This window comes from Cryptotermes secundus, unplaced genomic scaffold, assembly GCF_002891405.2.
Source record: "Cryptotermes secundus unplaced genomic scaffold, Csec_1.0 scaffold1183, whole genome shotgun sequence".
NCBI classification, from domain to species: domain Eukaryota; kingdom Metazoa; phylum Arthropoda; class Insecta; order Blattodea; family Kalotermitidae; genus Cryptotermes; species Cryptotermes secundus.
Window position 1 is genome coordinate 68,986 of NW_019719381.1, and position 19,352 is coordinate 88,337.

At 42.3% G+C, this 19,352-nt stretch overlaps 1 protein-coding gene across 1 annotated transcript in view; it reads left to right on the plus strand.

The window, feature by feature from the left end:
* The window catches only part of LOC111866249 (neurogenic protein big brain), a gene marked incomplete at its 5' end in the record, with an annotated part of 86,276 nt that extends 67,289 nt beyond the window's left edge, over positions 1-18,987 (plus strand). The window contains 5 exons of the mRNA XM_023855029.1: positions 1,284-1,494; positions 11,209-11,277; positions 12,586-12,694; positions 16,663-16,821; positions 17,879-18,987. Of these exons, the coding sequence (XP_023710797.1) occupies positions 1,284-1,494; positions 11,209-11,277; positions 12,586-12,694; positions 16,663-16,821; positions 17,879-18,645 (1,315 nt within the window). The remainder of the gene's footprint in view (positions 1-1,283; positions 1,495-11,208; positions 11,278-12,585; positions 12,695-16,662; positions 16,822-17,878) is intronic.
* Positions 18,988-19,352: the final 365 nt, after the last annotated feature.

The window sequence follows — 19,352 nt, forward strand, 5'->3', positions numbered from 1 at the left end:
AATTTTTTTTTTCCTATTATTTAGCTCGGAATACAAGTTTATGGTGTATCTTAGAGTAGATGGGTTATCTGGAAATCTGCGGGGTTTTTTTTTCCAATTCTTTGTGCACATGTTACATGGCGGTTTGCTGCATGTACGAGTATGTGAAATTACGTTCTATTTTCCTATTTATTGACGGTGGTAAAGTTGTTGTGTATGTTTTGTCCTCTATAGGGGTGTCACGTGTTCTTGTTATTAGGTAGAGATTGTTCCCATTCTATGGTCCTGTGTTACGTGTATTAGTGTCTTGTAGACGGGGTTTGGATTTGTGAATCGATTTGTTGGATACTCACAAGTCGTAAGTACAAGTAATTATAGCACTCTGAAGATTACTGTAACTATAACACATAAGTAAAGCCCTCAACGCCTGCTTACACTAGACGTTGTTAGGTAGCAGATCTCAACAATGGCTAGGCATTTACAGTGTCTTCACTATCCGTTTCTTGTCAGCGGGTTTTAACATATGAGCTAACACTTCGAATAACTAGGAAGTCTTCTTGCAGTTTCTTGTTCAGTGACCTTGGAATGCCGGCCCACCAGAACTCGACCGAACTCTCCGGTCTTCCAGTCTGTTTCTCAAATTCGCTGTACGACTGGAATCTCATGGTCCGAATCGCTTCATATTACAAGGTATTCACATACACTTAACGCAAATCCACATCGGCCCTCAAAATTGTTGCCGTTGGCCTCCATGCAAGTCTGCCAACGTTGATATAGCTGTCGAAAACATTGCTGAAACATATTGGCAGTAAATTCCCGTTCGACGCTTTGCGGCCATTCCACGAACTTATTGACTGTGGTAGTACTATATGTTTCATGTGATTATTAGTATACAGAGCATTTCATCGGTTGGTCTTTGTTACCAAGACACGGTGGTCTGTGACGTAGAAACTCGGTTTTAAATGCCATTTAGAGGCGATGTGTGCCTCATAGTGTTAACATGTTCTCACTTATGTGTTTTGTCGGTATGAAGTTAATATTCTGTCTTCACTGTTCGTCTTTGTCTTTGCTGTTGTTACTGGTTACACTAGTTCTGTATGTGGTGGTGGTGGTGGTGGCAGTTGTAGGAGACGTGGCAGCAGCATTGTCAGCATTGTTATGATTTATGCAACACAAATGTTCATTGTAAAAACATTTAATTATCTTAGTTCACTGCATGTTTCGACCAGAATTGGTCATATCAGGTATGTATGTATCTTCGTAGTAAGCAACTCTCGAGTACAACTCATGTTGGTTTGTTGCAGGGTGACAGTCCCAGGCTACATGGGCAACCTTAGCGCCACGGCGTCCCATCTGCCGGCACACCTCAACTCTTGGGAGAGGTTCGGCGTCGAGTTCATCCTCACGTTCATTGTGGTGTTCACATACTTCGTCTCCATGGACACGTACCGGAAGTGGCTGGGCAGTTCCGCTCTGACAGTCGGATCGGCCTATCTGGCCTGCACTCTGGTGTCGGTAAGGCTGCATGACGGCTCTGAGCGAGGGGAGAGGCGACAGAAAGGCGAAGAAAAGTGCCACGTGACGAGCTTCGTGTTTTATAATTTTATTTTAAGATGATAAGTAACGATGCTGTGAGTATCGTTAAATGTTAGAGGGATTGGAAATGATTTGGAAGTTAACCAGTCATGACTTAATTGAGTATCGTGTCTATTCTGTAAGTACTGAAAGTCCGTATTTGTTGTGGATACGTGAAATATAAAATAAACTCCGTGGTTTTAGTCCACAAGCGAACTATACCGACCGAGCAACCGCGTCTTGTCGGCGAAGTTACTACCAACTTTAGCGGATAGAGGGTGTTGCGTGGTCAGCGCAACGAATAGCCACGGCCGTTAATTTCGGTTTTCTAGACGGGAGCCGCTACTTCCTTGAAATAGCTCCTCAATTATCGTCACGAGGCTAAGTGGACCCCGTTCCAGACCCACTACTTCTCAGAAGAAATCTTGTAGCGTCGGGAATCGAACCCAGACCTCTGGATCTGTAGCCAGGGACTCTAACCACTAGACAACAGAGGCGGTCGGATACATGAAATATAGTATACTGTATATATGATACTGTTTACTATTCATTGTTTGTGCGTGTTATTGGTGGGGGGAGACATTAAACTTGGTGTTGACGTATTGTTGGATAGCACGTAGAACTGGAAAGGAATAGGCAGGGGAAGTTAATAAGACTAAAGCGCATACACGTACATCATTTTCTTAGGCTTCGCGTTGATTTCTCAACGGGTTTTATTTTCCACTGACTACAGCCCCCTTGGGCCCTGGCCTCTGATTTTCAGTTTCATGATAATTTTGCAGACGGTAGGACTCCTTGGACGGGTGATCAGCTCGTCGCAAGGCCTCTACCTAGACACAGGATTCGAACCCACGATCCTGGCTGCCGAGAGAGCGAAGACAGTACATGCCTTAGACCTAACAGCTACGTTGACCGTGAGGGGTTACACTAGTTAAATATTGTAGTTGGCTATTTAACGATGCTGTCAATATCGGGACTATATAGCGACGGCTGACAGGATGGTTAATGAGTGAAGAGCAATTGGTATGGGAAGCCAAAATACTCGAAGAAAACGCCCCGCGGAGCGCCAAGGTGGGAAGCCGGCGACTAACCGCTTGAGCTATGGCATGGCCTGTATCGCCTATATAAACTGGTGGAGGCATGAGAGGTACACACATTAGCTCACATGGAAACGCGATGTAATAGAGTGGACCTCGCTCAGGGAGATCCCGTCTGAAATTATTTCTTCCACATGGGGCACACGGTTGCACAGTTGGTTGAGGCACTGTGCTAGGAGCCGGAAGGTCTCGGGTTTGATTTCCGATGATGTCATTGCATTTTTCAGTTGACGTAATCCTTCCAGCCGCACTATGGCCCTGGGGTCGTCTCAGCCCCTAACACAACTGAGTACCAGGAATCTTCCTGGGGATAAAGGTGCGGCCAGCGCGTAAGGCTGGCAACCTCACCGCCATCTGTGAGCCGATTGGCTAGAAAATGTGGGATCCTCAATGTCTCATAACCCTGTGGCCCTCCACGATCTGTTACAGGGATAGCTTTACCTTTGCCGGCTGATGTTGAATGTATGCGTCATTCAATACCGAAGGAGAACTGAGAATAAGACGACGTTTTTATGCAAGACATTGGTTCTCAGTTTCCAGTGACGCCCTCTCAGCTTAACGAGTTCACCCCGCTCCAGTTTATTTTGCATATATATAAGGAAAATTATTTCCAGGTACTTATTCTTAAAATCAACATATTTTTCTGTGTCAATAATGTTATCAATCTTTTACGAAATTTACAATCGATCTCTAACATTTTGAGAATTGTAATAAATTTTTCCAAAATATTCAGCACCCCTCTACCCAACCCCCCCCCCCCCTTTATCTAGAGTGCGATCCGCCCCACATTTCGGAAATCGCTGATGTAAGCCAACTTTTTCCATTGATTGTGACTTTGCATGGTTGGAATTTCATTGAAGTTGTAAGATTAGACCCCTTTGCCACGAGCCATTGATCAGTCGTGTGGCTGTGTGGGAACAGCTCCGTTCGAATCGACAGTACGCTGAAACGCGCACGCTAGTGGAGATGGAGCCCCCCACCCCTCTCATACAGAGCAGAAATAGGGCGCAGTAAGGTATTTGAATGAAGTGGGAAGGAAGCCTCTGGCAGGATAAGGAAAAAACATAAAACAAATGACGTAAGTAGACGGCAGGTGTCTCTCGCACCGGTTCTTCGCGTACAGTCTGATCCAGGAATATCGGAACATCTGTGGAGGCGTTACGTAGCCTCAAGCGTTGGATGACTTCGTTTAAAGTTGTCCATTTTCCTCTGTCCTGTGCAGAAGCTCGAAGATTAAAATTTAACCCTTTATATATAAAGGACTGAACTGTATATACATGGAGCCAGGATAGCGTTGTCGGTGCAGCGACTGGCTACGGGCTGGAAGCCCGGTGATGTCGGAGTTTGAGTCCAGGTAGGGGAAAGATTTTTTCTTCTCACCACGTCATCCAGACCGGCTTTGGGGCCCATCCAGTCACCCATCCAGTGGACACCGGGGGTTCTTTCTCCAGGGATAAAGCGATCGGGGCGTGCAGCTGAACACTTACTTCCATCTAGTGCCGAGGTCAAGAATACTTGGATTTATACATCCACTTCCCAATACGCCTTCGTGGCGTAGTGATTAATTCGTTAAGGACAGGAACAATTTTACCTTATATAATTAATGTAAGAGTTAGATGGGGCTCTGAAATTACGAAATTTCGGGCTACCATAACAACGAACTGTCGAGTGTTAACACTCTGTATAAACGTAGGTTATGCAGTAGTTAATGAACAAGCGAGCAGTGGTTTGTTTCAGTGTTTCTTGCGTATCCTGAAGGTCTGGATAATAGTTTGATGTGGATATATGACTTATAGTATACTGTATAAAGGAGGTGGTTTACTATTGTCTGTTTGCACGTGTTATCCATGGGAGATGGCGTTAAACATCGGCCTCGACGTATCATTCGGTAAAATAAGCGACTGGAAAGGAATACCACAGAAAGCAAGGAAGTTACTTGTGTTAATACTACGAAATCTTATATAAAAAAGCTTGAGACTGCTGTCTGAATTCTCAACGGACGTTACGGTAGTGAAATTTAATAATTTTATCTCACATTTTGTATAGGTATCTGAGTAAGAAAGAGATTTTGGATGTTACGAAACAAAATATTGCGATGACTGCTTGAACATTTTCCTTATGAAGTAAGTAAGTGAGGGAGAGACTTGCGTAATGAGGATGTTAATGGTTCTTGTTTTTCGATACATTTCATTCATTAATCAGTAATCTGTCAAGACGACAGGTCCACAGTCTGTTCCAAAACAGTTCCTCCACTTAATGCGATCTAGAGCTTTCTCCACATTTTATTAAGGCGATTAAATGAAGAATGAGGCCGGTCACAGTAGCCGAGCGGTCTAAGGCATGCACTGTCTTCGCTCGCTCGGAAGCCGGGATCGTGGGTTCGAATCCCACTCAGGGCATGGATGTTTGTGTGCGTTTTTCTCTGTCTGTGTACAGGTAGAGGCCTTGCGACTAGCTGATCACTCGCCCAAGGAGTCCTACCGAATGTGTAAGATCTAGTAAACCGAAGTGAAACGGAGAGTTTCATGGAGGTAGGCCTAGGCCCAAATTGGGGCTGTAGCGCCACAGAAAAAAGAGAAGGATTATTGCGATAGACATGCAACGTACATTTGAAAATGTGAATTTCATATAAAATGTTGGTCGTGGAAGTTTTGCTATATATACAGTGGGTGTAGCTTGTATCACTGCGCTACAAGACGGAATGTCGCGGGTTCGATTCCCGATGAGGTAATTGGCTTTTTTTCAGTTGACCTAATCATTCCAGTCGCACTATGGCCCTGAGGTCTACTCAGCCTCTAACAGAAATGAGTATCAGGAATCTTCCTAAGGGTAAAGGGCTGACAACCTCGTCGCTGAGCCGATTGTCCCTCCNCCCAAACGAACGTAAGAATACGAGCTGTATTTATCAGAAAGACTACTCGGCTAAGGCAGTTTTCATATACATGATAGACGTCGCTTTGATGGACGCGAGTCCATGAAAATATATATTTAAATTAATATTTCATTCCCTTACAAAGCGGACCATTCATTTAGCATTCCAAGAGATTGCTGAACGCCATTTTGAAACATTATCCACAGTGCGAAGGAGATACTGTTGGACGTCACAGGTATGAACAGAAGACTGACAGGGTCCATGTCATATACTAACCATCAAATTCAGAAGAGGAAGAAGAATAAGAAAATAAAAATTACGATAAATAGAACGAGTTTGTTTCTGGAGAGAAAGGGGAGGCCGCTCACAGTGGCCGCGCGGTCTAAGGCATGAACCGTCTTCGCCCTCTCGAGCACTGGGATCGTGGGTTCGATTCCAAATCGAGGCATGGATGTCTGCGCTGTTCCGTGTATAGGTAGCAGCCTTGCGACGGGCTGATCCGCTTTCCAAGAAGTCTTACTGACTGTGTATGAGATTAAGACATTGAAAAAGCGACCAAGATCCCAAGGGCTGTAGAGCCATAGAGAGCAGAAATGTTCTTACCATATTAATTTTCCTGTTCAGGCTAGGCTGTGGCACGCAGACTTGACCGCAGCAGTACAGGAACAGAGGCACGCAACAATTAATATACGATCAATGAAGCGGACTAGAGGATGCGCTTAGTTACCATCTTGCAGGGGGCTCTCAACATAATAATTATCTTGTACTATATTTTTCTTTCTTGTCGACTTCATTGTTGCGTGTCTTGTGCGCCAGGTGCTGGATGAAGCAGTCCCAGCAGGCGGGTAGGAGCTGCGTGCAGTGAGCGTTACGTTCTGAGTTGATCAGCCCAGAAAAAGGAGCGTCCATTAGTGCAAAGAAGAGAATTCGTGTAACATTTGTGTTGCAGTATCCGTTAACACACCGACAAACCCCACTGATCTGAATCCAGCATAATAAGCCAATAGTTGCTCAGAGTTTTTCCAAACTCCCGATATTTCATGGAGCCTGAATGTTCATTACCGTGTTCACAAGAGACCGCCATTAGTTCCTGTTCTCAGCCAGATGAATCCAATCCACACTTCCATTTTATATCTATTTATTTATTTAAGGTACATTTTAATATTCTTCCACCGCCGTGGGGCACGCGGTAGCGTAGTTAGTCGAGGCACAATGCTACAAGTCGGAAAGTTGCTGGTTCGATTCCCGATGAGGTCATTGGATTTTTCAATTGACCAATCCTTCCAGCCGCACTATGGCCCTGAGGTCGACTCAGCCACTAACAGAAATGAGTACCATAAATCTTCCTTGTGGTAAAGGGCGGCTGGCGCGTAAGGCTGACAGCCCCCCCCCCCCTCTGTGAGCCGATTGTCTGAAAATGTTGGAGCCTCGATGTCTCACAAACGTATGGACTTCCATGGCCTGTTACGGGGATAGCTTTACCTTTTACCCATCTCCACGCAGGTCTTCCTTCAGAGTTTCATCTCTGCTGCATGTCCTGGCCATCTCATTCAATGGAATTATGTCATTGTAATACATGACTTCAAGTTATGAAGCTTCTCATTGTGCAGTTTTCCTCAGCCTCCTACCGTATCATCCCTGCTCGGTCCAAATATTCTTCTCAGCACCTTGTTCTCAAATTCCCTCCGCCTGCTGACTTCCCTCTGAGAGCTCAAGTTTCGCACGCGTACAAAATACAAGTGAGATAATACTTTTATGTATTTTGAGCTTTACGTTCCTAGGTGGGGGTTGGGAAGTGAATGGTAGCAAGTTTTTAACTATTTCATGGATACAGCTTTGATTTGATAATGACGTTCCCAAATATCTTAATTTTTTCAGAAAGGCTGTTTGTAGTTGTTCGGCTATTCTCAGCCGACAGAATTTTATGGAACCAAAAGGTTCATTACCTAGTTTCGAAGAGTCCGCCACTGGCCCATATCCTAAGCCAGATGAATCCAACCCTCACCATTTCACCTTTTCTTTCTTTAGTTTGTTATTTAACGACGCTATCAGTATCGAGCCTATATAGTGTCTGGTGATAGAAAACTGGAAATAATTTGAACGAAAGTGGCTGTGGCCTGATCGATATACAGTCCGGCATTTGCTCAGAGGCACTGAGAAGCACTGCCAAGATAGCCGGTTTCCCGGCCGAGATTCGAACCGGACACCTCCCGAATACGAGTCTAAAATCTTACTTCCAGACCGACCTTTTCAGTCCGTCCTGTTCCTGTAAGATCCAAGTTAATAAGTACGTGTATCCTCTCGTCTCTCATTTGTCTCTTCCCTTCAGGCTTTCCGTCAGAACTTTGTATGCATTTCTGTCCCATGCATCCTACATGGCCTGCCCATTGTATCCCCCTTCATTTGCACATTCTTTATTTTTTGTATTATGCGCTTTAAGGGTTTATCTGTTATGAAGTTTACTCGTTGCTGAGTCATATAATAAATGAATTATTATCATTATTATTATTATTGGCATGAGGTTGCACTTTCCTCTCTTTGTGATGTGAGCCCAATATGTACGTGCGGGTTCATCTGACCACCACACCTCTGATTTTATTTCTTTAAGATTCATTTTAATATTATCTTCCCAGCCATTCCTATTGTTTCCCACAAGTCATTTGCCTTCCTAGTTAACAGCTTGCCAGACACTTTCTTGTCTTAACGCTTCGTTAGTTAATGAAGACTGGCCTGGACTTTATGGATGCTTCATTAAGAAAGGCGAAGAGAGGGGTGATCGTGGCCTATTAAGGCATTTCCAGGGCATTTTTGTTGGGGATTGAGAAAGGCCATGCATAATCTCAGAATTGTCAGTTTCTGTGCCGAGATCGAATACAGGACCTCCTGTGTATCAAGCCAGAGTTCTGTGGCTTTTGATTATCCCTTTCTTAAATTGCGTACTTGTAGATGGACGAAATCACATAATGAATCTTGCCTCTGATACCGGGAATTGGAGCAGAATTCTCTGAATTCACAAAATTGCATGTAGCTGCAGCTGAAGCTATGAATGACAAACCCGAGGGATAGATACACACAAGGTAAGGTTAGGCAAAATCTGTTGTATGAAGCACGGATTGGCAGAGGCATGCAGTATTTAAAGAGTATACATATACAGTATGTAAATAAACATATGTTACAGCGCTCTTTGGTAGATAGATGGGTTCAATCTGATCATATTTTGTTTATATACCCATATCTGGAAACGCTTTGTTTACATGGCTAGGGCCTCTGAAATGTGAAGGAGGATGCCCTTACCTCTTACTGGTGACGTATACCTAAAATTTCTCCAAGAGACCTTACCCGAGCTGCTGGAAGTGGTGCCTTTGGAAGTCCAACGTGAAATGTGGTTCCAGCATGATGGTGCCCCATCACACTGCATAAATGTTGCTCATATTTGGATGAAACTTTTGGCAACAGATGGATTGGACGTGGAGGCCCAATAACCTGGCCCCTTCGCTCATCTGATTTGACTCCACGGGATATCTTTCTCTTGGGGTACATGCCACACCTTGTGTATGAGACTCTAGTGGAGACACAATATGATCTTGTTGCAAGAATTGCAGTAGCAGCTGGATCCATCCAGGAAATGCTGGGTATCTTCAGCATAACATGGCCAGTTGGTGCAGAACATGGAATGAAGTCGGCGGTCATCATTTTGAGCAACTTTTATAATGTAAAACAATGATAACATCCCATAAAACTTATGTATCCTATCGTAAAATTTTGTGGCACTTAGTGCCAAAAGGAAACGTTTCCGGATATAGGTGTATAAACAAAATATGATGAGATTGGACCCATCTATCTACCACAGAGCATTGTAACATATTTACTAATTATCAATAGATTTTCCGTCAAGTGCAACAATGTATATTTTGATCACTTAATTATCTCATCTGCCTTACATGTTTCGGTTCCAAGGAACCATCTTCAGAGGCACTTATAACAAACCATGAAAACACTGGCACAGCTCAACATCCACAATATGTAATTATTCGTGGAAACTATTACATATAACGGAGTGTAAGGCACAACACTTCCCAGTATCTTGAATGCAGGTCTTGCATCTAAAGGACCACCCTCAAAACCGAGTCGTCAACGTTAAAATTTAAAGTTANTGGAAAGGAGGAATGCATGTAGGACATTAGTGGGAAAACCAGAAGGAAAGAGACCACTAGGAAGACTAAGACCTGGGTAGGTGGATAATAGTGAGATAGGATGGGATGATATGGACTAGATTGCTCTGGCTCAGGACAGGGACCAGTGGAGGTGTCTTATGTACATGGCAATCAACCTTCAGCTTTCATAAAATGTTGGGAAGTTCTTGAGTAGCTGCACAACTGGCGGCTTCTCAAGAAGGGCTCAGCTCCATTGAGTTAGTATATCGAAACTACTATCATCATGGATCTGTCTTGTGGAGTATAACACAGCGGAGTCCATAAGTTTCGGAGGAATATGTCAGATCTATCTTCATCGTTGAAGAATGATTTAAGTATGAAACGAGGCAGTTTATTTCTTTGAAACTTCACTAGATTTCCAAATACTGAGCAGACTAATATCCCAGAAGATAGAACTCTAAATTTCATGTATGTAGGCAGACATGTAAAACTGTAAACAACATTTTTAATGAGGCAGACAACCCATCTTTTTGTCAGAGAAGACCTCCCATGATGATGGAACAGTAACTGCCCTGACAAAGACTAATATGTGGTCAAGAACCCCAGGTGGTCCTCTCCACGAAGAACTGACTTGACAGCCTGTAGTTGCAGCATGACTTTGACTAGAATGTGGGATGCATGTGCAACATTCTGGAAGCTCAGGTGTTGTTGACAGCCCCTTCCAGCCTACGGATGGCCATTTAAAATCCAAAGGCACATAATCATAAATTTAAATTTGTGTTTGAGATAAAGTAAACTGTCGCTAATCCGGAGTTCGGGGGGAGAGATCATCCGGATTAAGTGATAATCCTGATTATTGAAGGAGAATGTAGCCCTAAAAGACAAAAAAGAAACCTAGAACAAAAATAAATGGAAAATTTATTGATATAGATAGTGCTGATGAAAATAAGTATCACTATAAAGCCTTTATTTAAAAATTATAAAGACAATACATTTATTTATCAATATAAATCTCAGAAGTTGTACTTGTTTTTTAATGTAATAATGCAGGATTGAAGAAACTGTAAAATTTTGTCTGAACAGAAAATTACACATCTGCTTTCCTAAATGCCATGTGTCCTTTGAAGTATGTACAAATACTCAACTGTGAATGGCATTTTTGACTTTTCATATTTTGATCCAGGTTAACTGTAACCTGATTAGTGAATCTTTAGTGTATGTCCATGTGATTGTTATGAGAGATACGAGTATTATACAACATAGCCCTGTATCATCTGTCACTCCAAGATTACTATCTTGTGGAATGTGATGCCATGTAGTCTGGTGTGTATGTGTACCAACATATCAGAAGAGCTTCCATCCTCTGTCATTGTCTCATTGACCCTGAAGATGGAGGCAGCATGTTCCTCTGAAACGTTAGTACATGTGTGAGTATACCAGACTATGTGACATCACATCAAAGATGAAGTAGTCATCATACTCACTGCCCTGAGAACTGCATATCTCGCAATGGTTCCTTTCTAAATTTCAGATGCCTTCTATGAACCCTGCCCGAACACTGGGCCCAGCATTCGTGATGAACCGATGGGACAGCCATTGGGTGAGTTCTCATTATTCAGTTCAGGGCATAAGACAGATTTTATAATGAAATATCTTCTCAGTGCTAATGTCTTTTGACTCTGTTATTGGTAAGCAGTGTTATGGCCCAGCCATGACAGTCCAGGGCTGCAACCTGGTGTTCCATTCTGTCATTACTTCTATAGACACTAATGTGAAACATGAAGTTCTTATAGTGTCACTTACACGTATGTTTCTCCACCCTTGTCTGGTCCACGTTTTTAATGGTGTTCTAGAATTTTATGATGTAGCCAAAATCAGGTTCTTCCATGCAGTTATGCAAGTTGTTACACTGTACATGCTTGTAAAGTTAAAATATTCACTTCATCTTATGGCTTAAAATATTTATACATATTCATACTAATATTGAAATTAAAATGAAAGTAGTCTCCAAACCAGTACAAAACATAACCCAACAGAAATAGAAGCAGCATTAAACCAGAATACCAAGGAAAAATAAGGAGTGGGGAATAATGAAACAGAGAACATATTTAATTTCAACTTCAATTTCAGTTTGGATCTTAATGATCAAACTAAACCTAGTTTTAACACTTGTACTGAACTATTAACTTGACAAACATGTACAGTGTGACAACTTGTATATTGGTTGGAAATACTACGTGTTGATGGTTACATGCCAATTGGAAAACATTTTACCACAGTAGGGCCAACAAGTGCATAGTGACACTATGAGTCTTACACAACACTAGAATATCATTATAAAATACTGTGTCAGGAAGAATGGAAAAGAATAATATAGCATAATATTGAGTTATAATGAAAAGGGGTGCTTCAATATGGAATTAAGTTTATTGTGTCTACAATTTCCAACATCTGAGGTGGAAGCAGGTGTTGGGATAGTTCAGTCAGTATGGTGATGGGCTACAGGTTGGAAGGCCGGATTTCAGTTCCTGGAAGAGGCAAGAGATTGTTTCCATACTCCATAGAATACAGACTGGTTCTAAGCCCAACACAGCCTCCTGTCCAGTGGGTACGGGGGCTCTTTCCCCAAGGGTAAAGTGGCCAGGGAGTGAAGCCAGCCACTCACATCCATCTAGTGCTGTGATTAAGAATGATGGAACTATACCTCCACTCCACCATACATCTTTATGGCGTGGTGCGTGATTAAATTTTTATAAACTGTGTTCCTCACGTCCATGGTGTCATGATCTGGAGTTACTAAATTTTGGTTGTAGTTTGTACTCACAAAGGATTATTACTTACATTTATATACTTCTCTCTTATGAAATGGCCATAGGGTTATTGAGAAATTTATGTTTGTTTTGCGTAGGTTTACTGGTTTGGTCCAGTGCTTGGAGGAGTGGTATCCGGCCTCATCTATGAATTCATTTTCAATCCACGTAGACATGTTCGACAGCCCAAGGAATCCATTGATGGAGGTTAGTTTACATCTGCTGTGTACACAAAAAATTGTAGATTAAACATGGACATTTTTGGCATGCACACATGTGTGCTCATTCAGTTGTTGGCTCACCATGTTTTATTTATCAAAGTCAAAGTCACATTGCGACTTACGGTCGGTCAGTCAGTCAATCAGTCAGTAAGTCTTGGTCTTTCTCGGGTCCGAGTCATCTGGTTCCTTATGAATCATGACAAATATTTATAGGAAATTCTTTTAATGATTATCACCACTGTCAGTCGTGAAGTAACACTGACTCTGACTCTGAGATGGCAGAGAGAAGAGTAGGAGGTTGGTGTGAGATGGCCGTCAACCTGGGAGTTAGTTAGTTGAGAGTTGACAGCTGGAGCAAGGAGTTAGTTGTGGGACAGTCACCAGCCAGTAAGAACAAGAGCATGGAAGCAGAGGACATTGTTTGGATACGGCACCAGGCAACGACTGAAGACACGGCAGACTGAGAAGACTTAGTATATGCTGTGGGGAACTGCAGAGTGTGTGAATCAGTGATATCACTATAGTTACTGGTAGTTATAATATGTAAGTGTTCAATAAATCCAACTATGAATCCAGACCTTGTCTGTAGTTACTCGTACATGTAACAATATTGATACAGTTTTAGGGAGGTATGTGCATGAGTGCCTCATTCCTGCAATGTTGTTAGTGAGGAAGAATTTGTAAAATAGATGTATCACTTCTTGACATAGTACATGAAACAGTTTGTGAATGAATGTTTTGCATATGTTGCAAAGTGTGTAGAAGTAATCAGTAATTACTAGACTCACAGAGGCAATGTAGGAGGTTTCGTGTCTTCATTTTAAACCATAAAATAATATGAATCATGTTTACATATGACAATAACAGGAAGGATGTGTAGTTACTTAGTGTAGCTGAAAGCTTGGCTTTTAGGTAATGGACTGGGAAATAAGGAGCATGCCATACTTGTTCCATTTGCAGATCTTTTCTTCTGATGAACTCATCTGTGCCTTCCTTCCATTGTTTAACTTGTTAATTACATAAATATAACCCTCTCTAACTTGTCTCTTGTTTTTAACTTTCTGTGTTTCATGTCTGTAATGTTCACCTTGTGCACTCTGTACATGCAACACCCTCGAACGTGTGATTCACTTGGAGGAGGCACTGAATTAGTAATTATAAATCATGCAGTAATTGACTGATAAAAATGAAACTTGCCAACATTGTGTATTTTCCAACACTCGCCTAATGATGTTATGTACCGTAAGTGTTCAGTAAATCCGGTTACCAATCCGAACCCCATCTGTAGTCACTATAAAATCGTGATAGCTTGTGTCAGAAGTGGGATTGTATTGATTGATTGAATGGGATGAATTGCTGGACTGAATACTGCAGTAGATAGCTGTATCGTCAGGCTACAGAAATGGAGCAAATGACGGAACAGGTGATGGAATGCCTGATGGCCGAGATGAGACACCGTAACGAGATGATTATGGCACCAATGAAAGCCTAGTCAAGAAACAATGGATTTCTGGATAGAAGAAATAAAAGCCAGGTGAAAAGAGACGATGGCCTACCAAGGAGCGATGGAGGCTTGTCTATAAAAGGCAAAAGCCAACCCAGAGAAGAAGACCAGCCTCAAAGAAATGGAGATCGTGGTGCATGTCTTCGAAGACAGGCTGGACAAAATGGACACCATGGATTTGGAGGCCAATCTGGAAGAAAGAGTCTGAGTTGGAGCACTGTAGGAATGATATGGGTACCAGCATCTAGCCATAGGGCACCGCCGACAGCCAAAGAAACGGATCTAGGGTGATTGTGGGTTCCAGAAGAAGTTGGCAGTTGCTCGCAGATAGATGACCAGCCTTGCCGTCCCTGCAGCTTGCAAGGGGCACAGACATCAAGGGACCTGGAAGGATGATTTTGTAAGCAGAACCCCTAAAGGACATATGTTCGAGAAGAGATGTCGGGCGAGACCTAAGCACAATAATGGCATAAGGGACCAAGGTGTGAGGGTGGAGCTGCATCTGGGAAGCAAGGGCAGTCAACAAGACCATCAGACAGACTGTGGGATTGGAGATCATGAAGCGAACAGCCGGTCTTCTGTCAGGATTCGAAAACTGAGTGTCAGGATATTATGGAGGAGTCAGCCCCCATCCAAATGGAAGAAGAGAGTACTAGCAGCTTAAGATAAAGAGATGTAGGAGCACCAGCTGCCCTTGGAATCCTTACCTGCAGCCCTCAGAAAAGGAGGGTGATGGTACACCTGAACCGGGTCACATCAGGGAACTGCTTGAGATGAGCTGCCTTAAGAAGGGAGCAGTTGGAGAATAATCACCGTGAGAAATGTGCCAAGAGGAAGGAGACTGCTTGTGATGTTTGTGATCAGCCTAGATCACAAACATCACAAGCACAGCTCTCAGACCTGATTATCCTTAAGGAGGGAGCAATGTGCCATGTAGATCCGTTGCTGGACAATGACTACGACATGACCAAAAAATATAACAGGCGTTACTTAGTAATGGCTTTGCAAAGAGCATATTTGCATGGAAACAATTGAAAACCAACAGAGGAACGGTGTTTTATTTGCGGTCTGTGCTGGGATGTTATAAGCAGGACAAGTTGGAAGCTGCAGTTAGTCAGGCAGTTGAGTGAAGTGAAGAGTAGTTGGTTGGTGAGTGAGTGACTCAATGAGTCAGTTAGTTGATGTAGCTGAGGCCGGGAATAGTTCAAAAACCCAGAGTAAGGTGAACTTCCACTGTCAGAAGCCGCTACCAAGCAGCGGCTAGGGAAGACTGAGCAGGCTTTACATGTGCTGTGGTTACAGTGATCTTTGAAGTGTGTAAGTCAGTGAGACTGTCCTAGTTATTTGTAGTTAATGCACTGTAAATGTTCAATATATTTGATTACCAATCCAAACTCCGTCTATACTCACTCTAAAACTGTGACAGTAATGTATTATATTATATTGTGGCGTGCCACCTAAAAGCCAGAATATCTGAGTCGGAGAGGGCTTCAATTGTTAGGCAAGGGCTTGGTATCCACGGTTCCGTATCATTGTTGGGGTGACAATGAAACAGGTTCACGTGAGAACGCACACATAAAGGACATTTCCATGGAAGTGAAAGCCAGAACTATTGCAGTTTCCATGGCAACAAATGCACCAGTAACTGGTGCATAGAACACATGAAATGGAACCCTTGAAGAAGGTGTCTTCTAGTGTGTCCGACTGTAGAATATAAGAGATGAAGGACAGAAGTCAGACAAAGTACAGAACTGAGAGGAGAGTTTCGAAGGCAGAATTGAAGCCAAGAGTTCAGAAGCGAAGAACAGGACAGAGGTGAACGCAGCAGAGCTGAGAGCAGAAGAAACCAACTCAGCTAAGAACCAGAAGACGACAAACTAGTCAGGTTGCATCGCATGAAGATGTTATTTCTGAGTGATTGTAATTGAAAGTATAAAAAACTTATCCAGTAAACAGCTTCGTCTAATCTGGAACCCATTTATTTCTTGTTGAGTTATGAGGATATATGACAATGTTATATTTTCACAAATACCAAGTCATACTGAATATCGACCCCACAAGCAACACAACAACTCTGTACCATTCAAGAATCTGCACACAATCGAAGAAACCACGGAGTGCTGTAAACATGGAATATCAGTTGATAAAGGAATAAGTTGTAAATAATTCTAACAAAATTTAGCAATGATTGGAACCAGTTTTAATGTAGTTTTAGAAAAGTGAACCAGAAAAACAATGTTGTGTAACATTTACATATAAGTATTTACCTGATAATTACCTTGTATGATGAAATATGTTATAGAAGTAACATTTATAAAAGTGACAATATAGCATGCCAACAGTCTATGATAATGACAAGTTTCACCTGCAAGATTTTTCTTGAAAATTACATTGTTATTTAATGTAGCTGCCTACTAGTTCTTTATTTCCTTTGCTTCTCTGTATCTTAGATTCTTCAAGTATTCACTCTGATGAAGACCCTTATGATGAGTTGGACAAGCCTGCAGTGCCCAAATATGATGGATCTGCCTACAACACTCTGCGTGGTGCAGACATCTACAGGCCAAATGTGAACCATGCAGGACCACCAACACCCGCTTCACCCACAGGTATGACAGGTCTCAGCTCTCATGTGTTGGCTATATGTATTTTTTAAACTAAAAATGAAACTGGGTATGAAGGTAATGCTACTTGATGTGTTTATTAGCTCGCTTCCTCCAGAATTATAAAATATTTTGTATAGTAACTCAAGATCCATTCTGATATCATTTGTTTATTCCCCCCTCCCCCAACCCCACAGCTGCTTACCCCTTTGTACATGTGTGAAATGTAGCATGTAAAAGAATGCAGTCTTTTCACTGTATTGTTTGAATATTTGTGTGTGTTTATAAAACTGCAGTTTGAATTAACAGTATCATACCAGTGACATCTGTAACACTTTGGAGGTCAGTTGATTGAGTGATGTACTTGTTCTGAATGGGCATACACCACTGAGGATGCAAGGGATGGTACAAAGGATTATTTCTCTGAGGAACAAAAGTGCGAATTGATGAGGCTATTGGCTCAGTAACTGAGCAATCCAAGTTCTCCTGCAGCCAACCTCCTAATCAATGAGTAGTGGAGGTAAAGCAGCAGCAGTAATAGGAAGGTGACTTTCTTGCAATATTGTAGCGTGTTACCTGGTAACCTACTTCTGTCTCCTAGGTAACGTGATGAATAATTTCACATGAGTCTGACTGCTTTAATTACTACATTTGAGCCCTTCTTATGAATAAAGCAGAAACTTAATTTTCTATGGCGGTAGGTTTTCTTATGACACTGTCAGTATTTAGATTATATGATATTGAATGGTAGGTTAATTGGTGTAAGATGAATAGGAGAGGATTTGGAAGGATGGAATCATGGCCTAATATAGGTACTACCTTGATGTTCATCTGGAGAAACTGAAGACCATAAAGTTAGGGTAGCTGGTGTCCTGGTTGAGATTCAAGCCAAACATCTCCTGAAAATGAGTCTGGAGTATTACCCAAGGTCTACCTGCTCTGTCTAATATGTGAACACAGTTTTTAACTATCAGGACAAAAGTAAGGAGACAGGAATGGATTACTTTATGAGAGAATGTGAGTGTCTCTGTAAGTAGTAAGTCAGAACATGTGAATGTTTCAGGTGCTGGTAATGCATATTGCCCAAGTCTAACTTCAGCAAGCCTGTACTCAGCACCGCCATGTAAGCTTGATCGGGTTGAGTCCTTGTATGGTGGAACCAAGTCTCTGTATGCAAAGTCTCCACCCCTGACTCGAGCCAACCTCAACCGATCACAGTCAGTCTACAGCAAAGTTCCACCAGGGCCTGTGGGTGTGCGTGATGGTCTGCCTCGACCAGGACCACTAGTTCCTGCACAGTCTCTCTACCCAATTAGATTTAGCCAGAGCCACAATACAACCAATCAGAATGTTCAGAATCAGCAAAACCAACTTCAGCAGCGGTCAGAGAGTATATATGGTGTACGTGGCATTGCAAATGTGAACCGTGGGGAAACTGGTGGTGTTTATGGTGTTAGCCATGGGAATGCCACTGCTGTAGCCAACTCAGCTGTGGCAAAATTTGGTGGTGGCTCAAATCGCCCTGAGTCCATGTATGGCATGGTGGTGAATCATCGTCAGGATTCTGCAGACTCATCATACAGCTCTTACCACAGTAGTGTGAATAGTGGTGGTGTGCGGCCAGGAAATGCAAACTTTGTGGCTGGAAACAAGTGTGGGGGGGGAGCACCACCACAGGGATTCAGCTCAACTAGAAATGACATGCACCAGTCTGTGCAGGCACCCCAGCATCAACTGCTCTCTCCTACTCCCACGTCTGTAATCAATACAGCTAATTCTGTAGCATCGTATCACCACAATCAGCGCCTTTCACCAAACCCACAATATTGATTTTACTGGGCAGTGAAAAGTAATGCAAAATTGGACCAGTCTTGACTTATATTGTCGATTATAATGTACAGAATCGCAATCAACCACCTTGTAAACAAGTGCCAACATTTATATGTTAGCTAGAATTCAGATTTAATATTTGCCGGATATGCACTATATCTAAATTCTGTATTTCTTTATTAGACTTTTATGGGTACTAAATACCTTTTGGCTTTTACCAGAAGTTGCTTCATAGGAACAGTTTATATTTCATTTGTGTCTTCTGAAAATGGCTGTAATCTCAGTGATTGATATTCTCTGTTTTATTATTAGCTGATGGCTGAATTAAAGGAATGAACTGGTGCATATTGGTCATGGCCCACCTCAACACTGAGAACCATATACATAACTTTTCTACGTACATTGTTGACCTTCAGAAGTTTTAAAACTGAGCTTAGCATCTACTTCAGGGGGTTTCCACATCTCTACACCATTATTTAATTAACATTTAATATTAGTTATGGAAATTTCAAGTGTAATAACCTTCTCTTGTCCTCAGTTGTCCATAAATTACCAGTTTGATGCAAAGTCAGGATGTTCACCAACAGATGGAATATATATAGGAATATTATTTTAGTGCAGGAAATGGGCATGAGGAAAGCTGCCTGCTGCACATAGTATTTTAGGCCAATCAAAATTATACGCATTTAGTTCATGTGACACAGCAC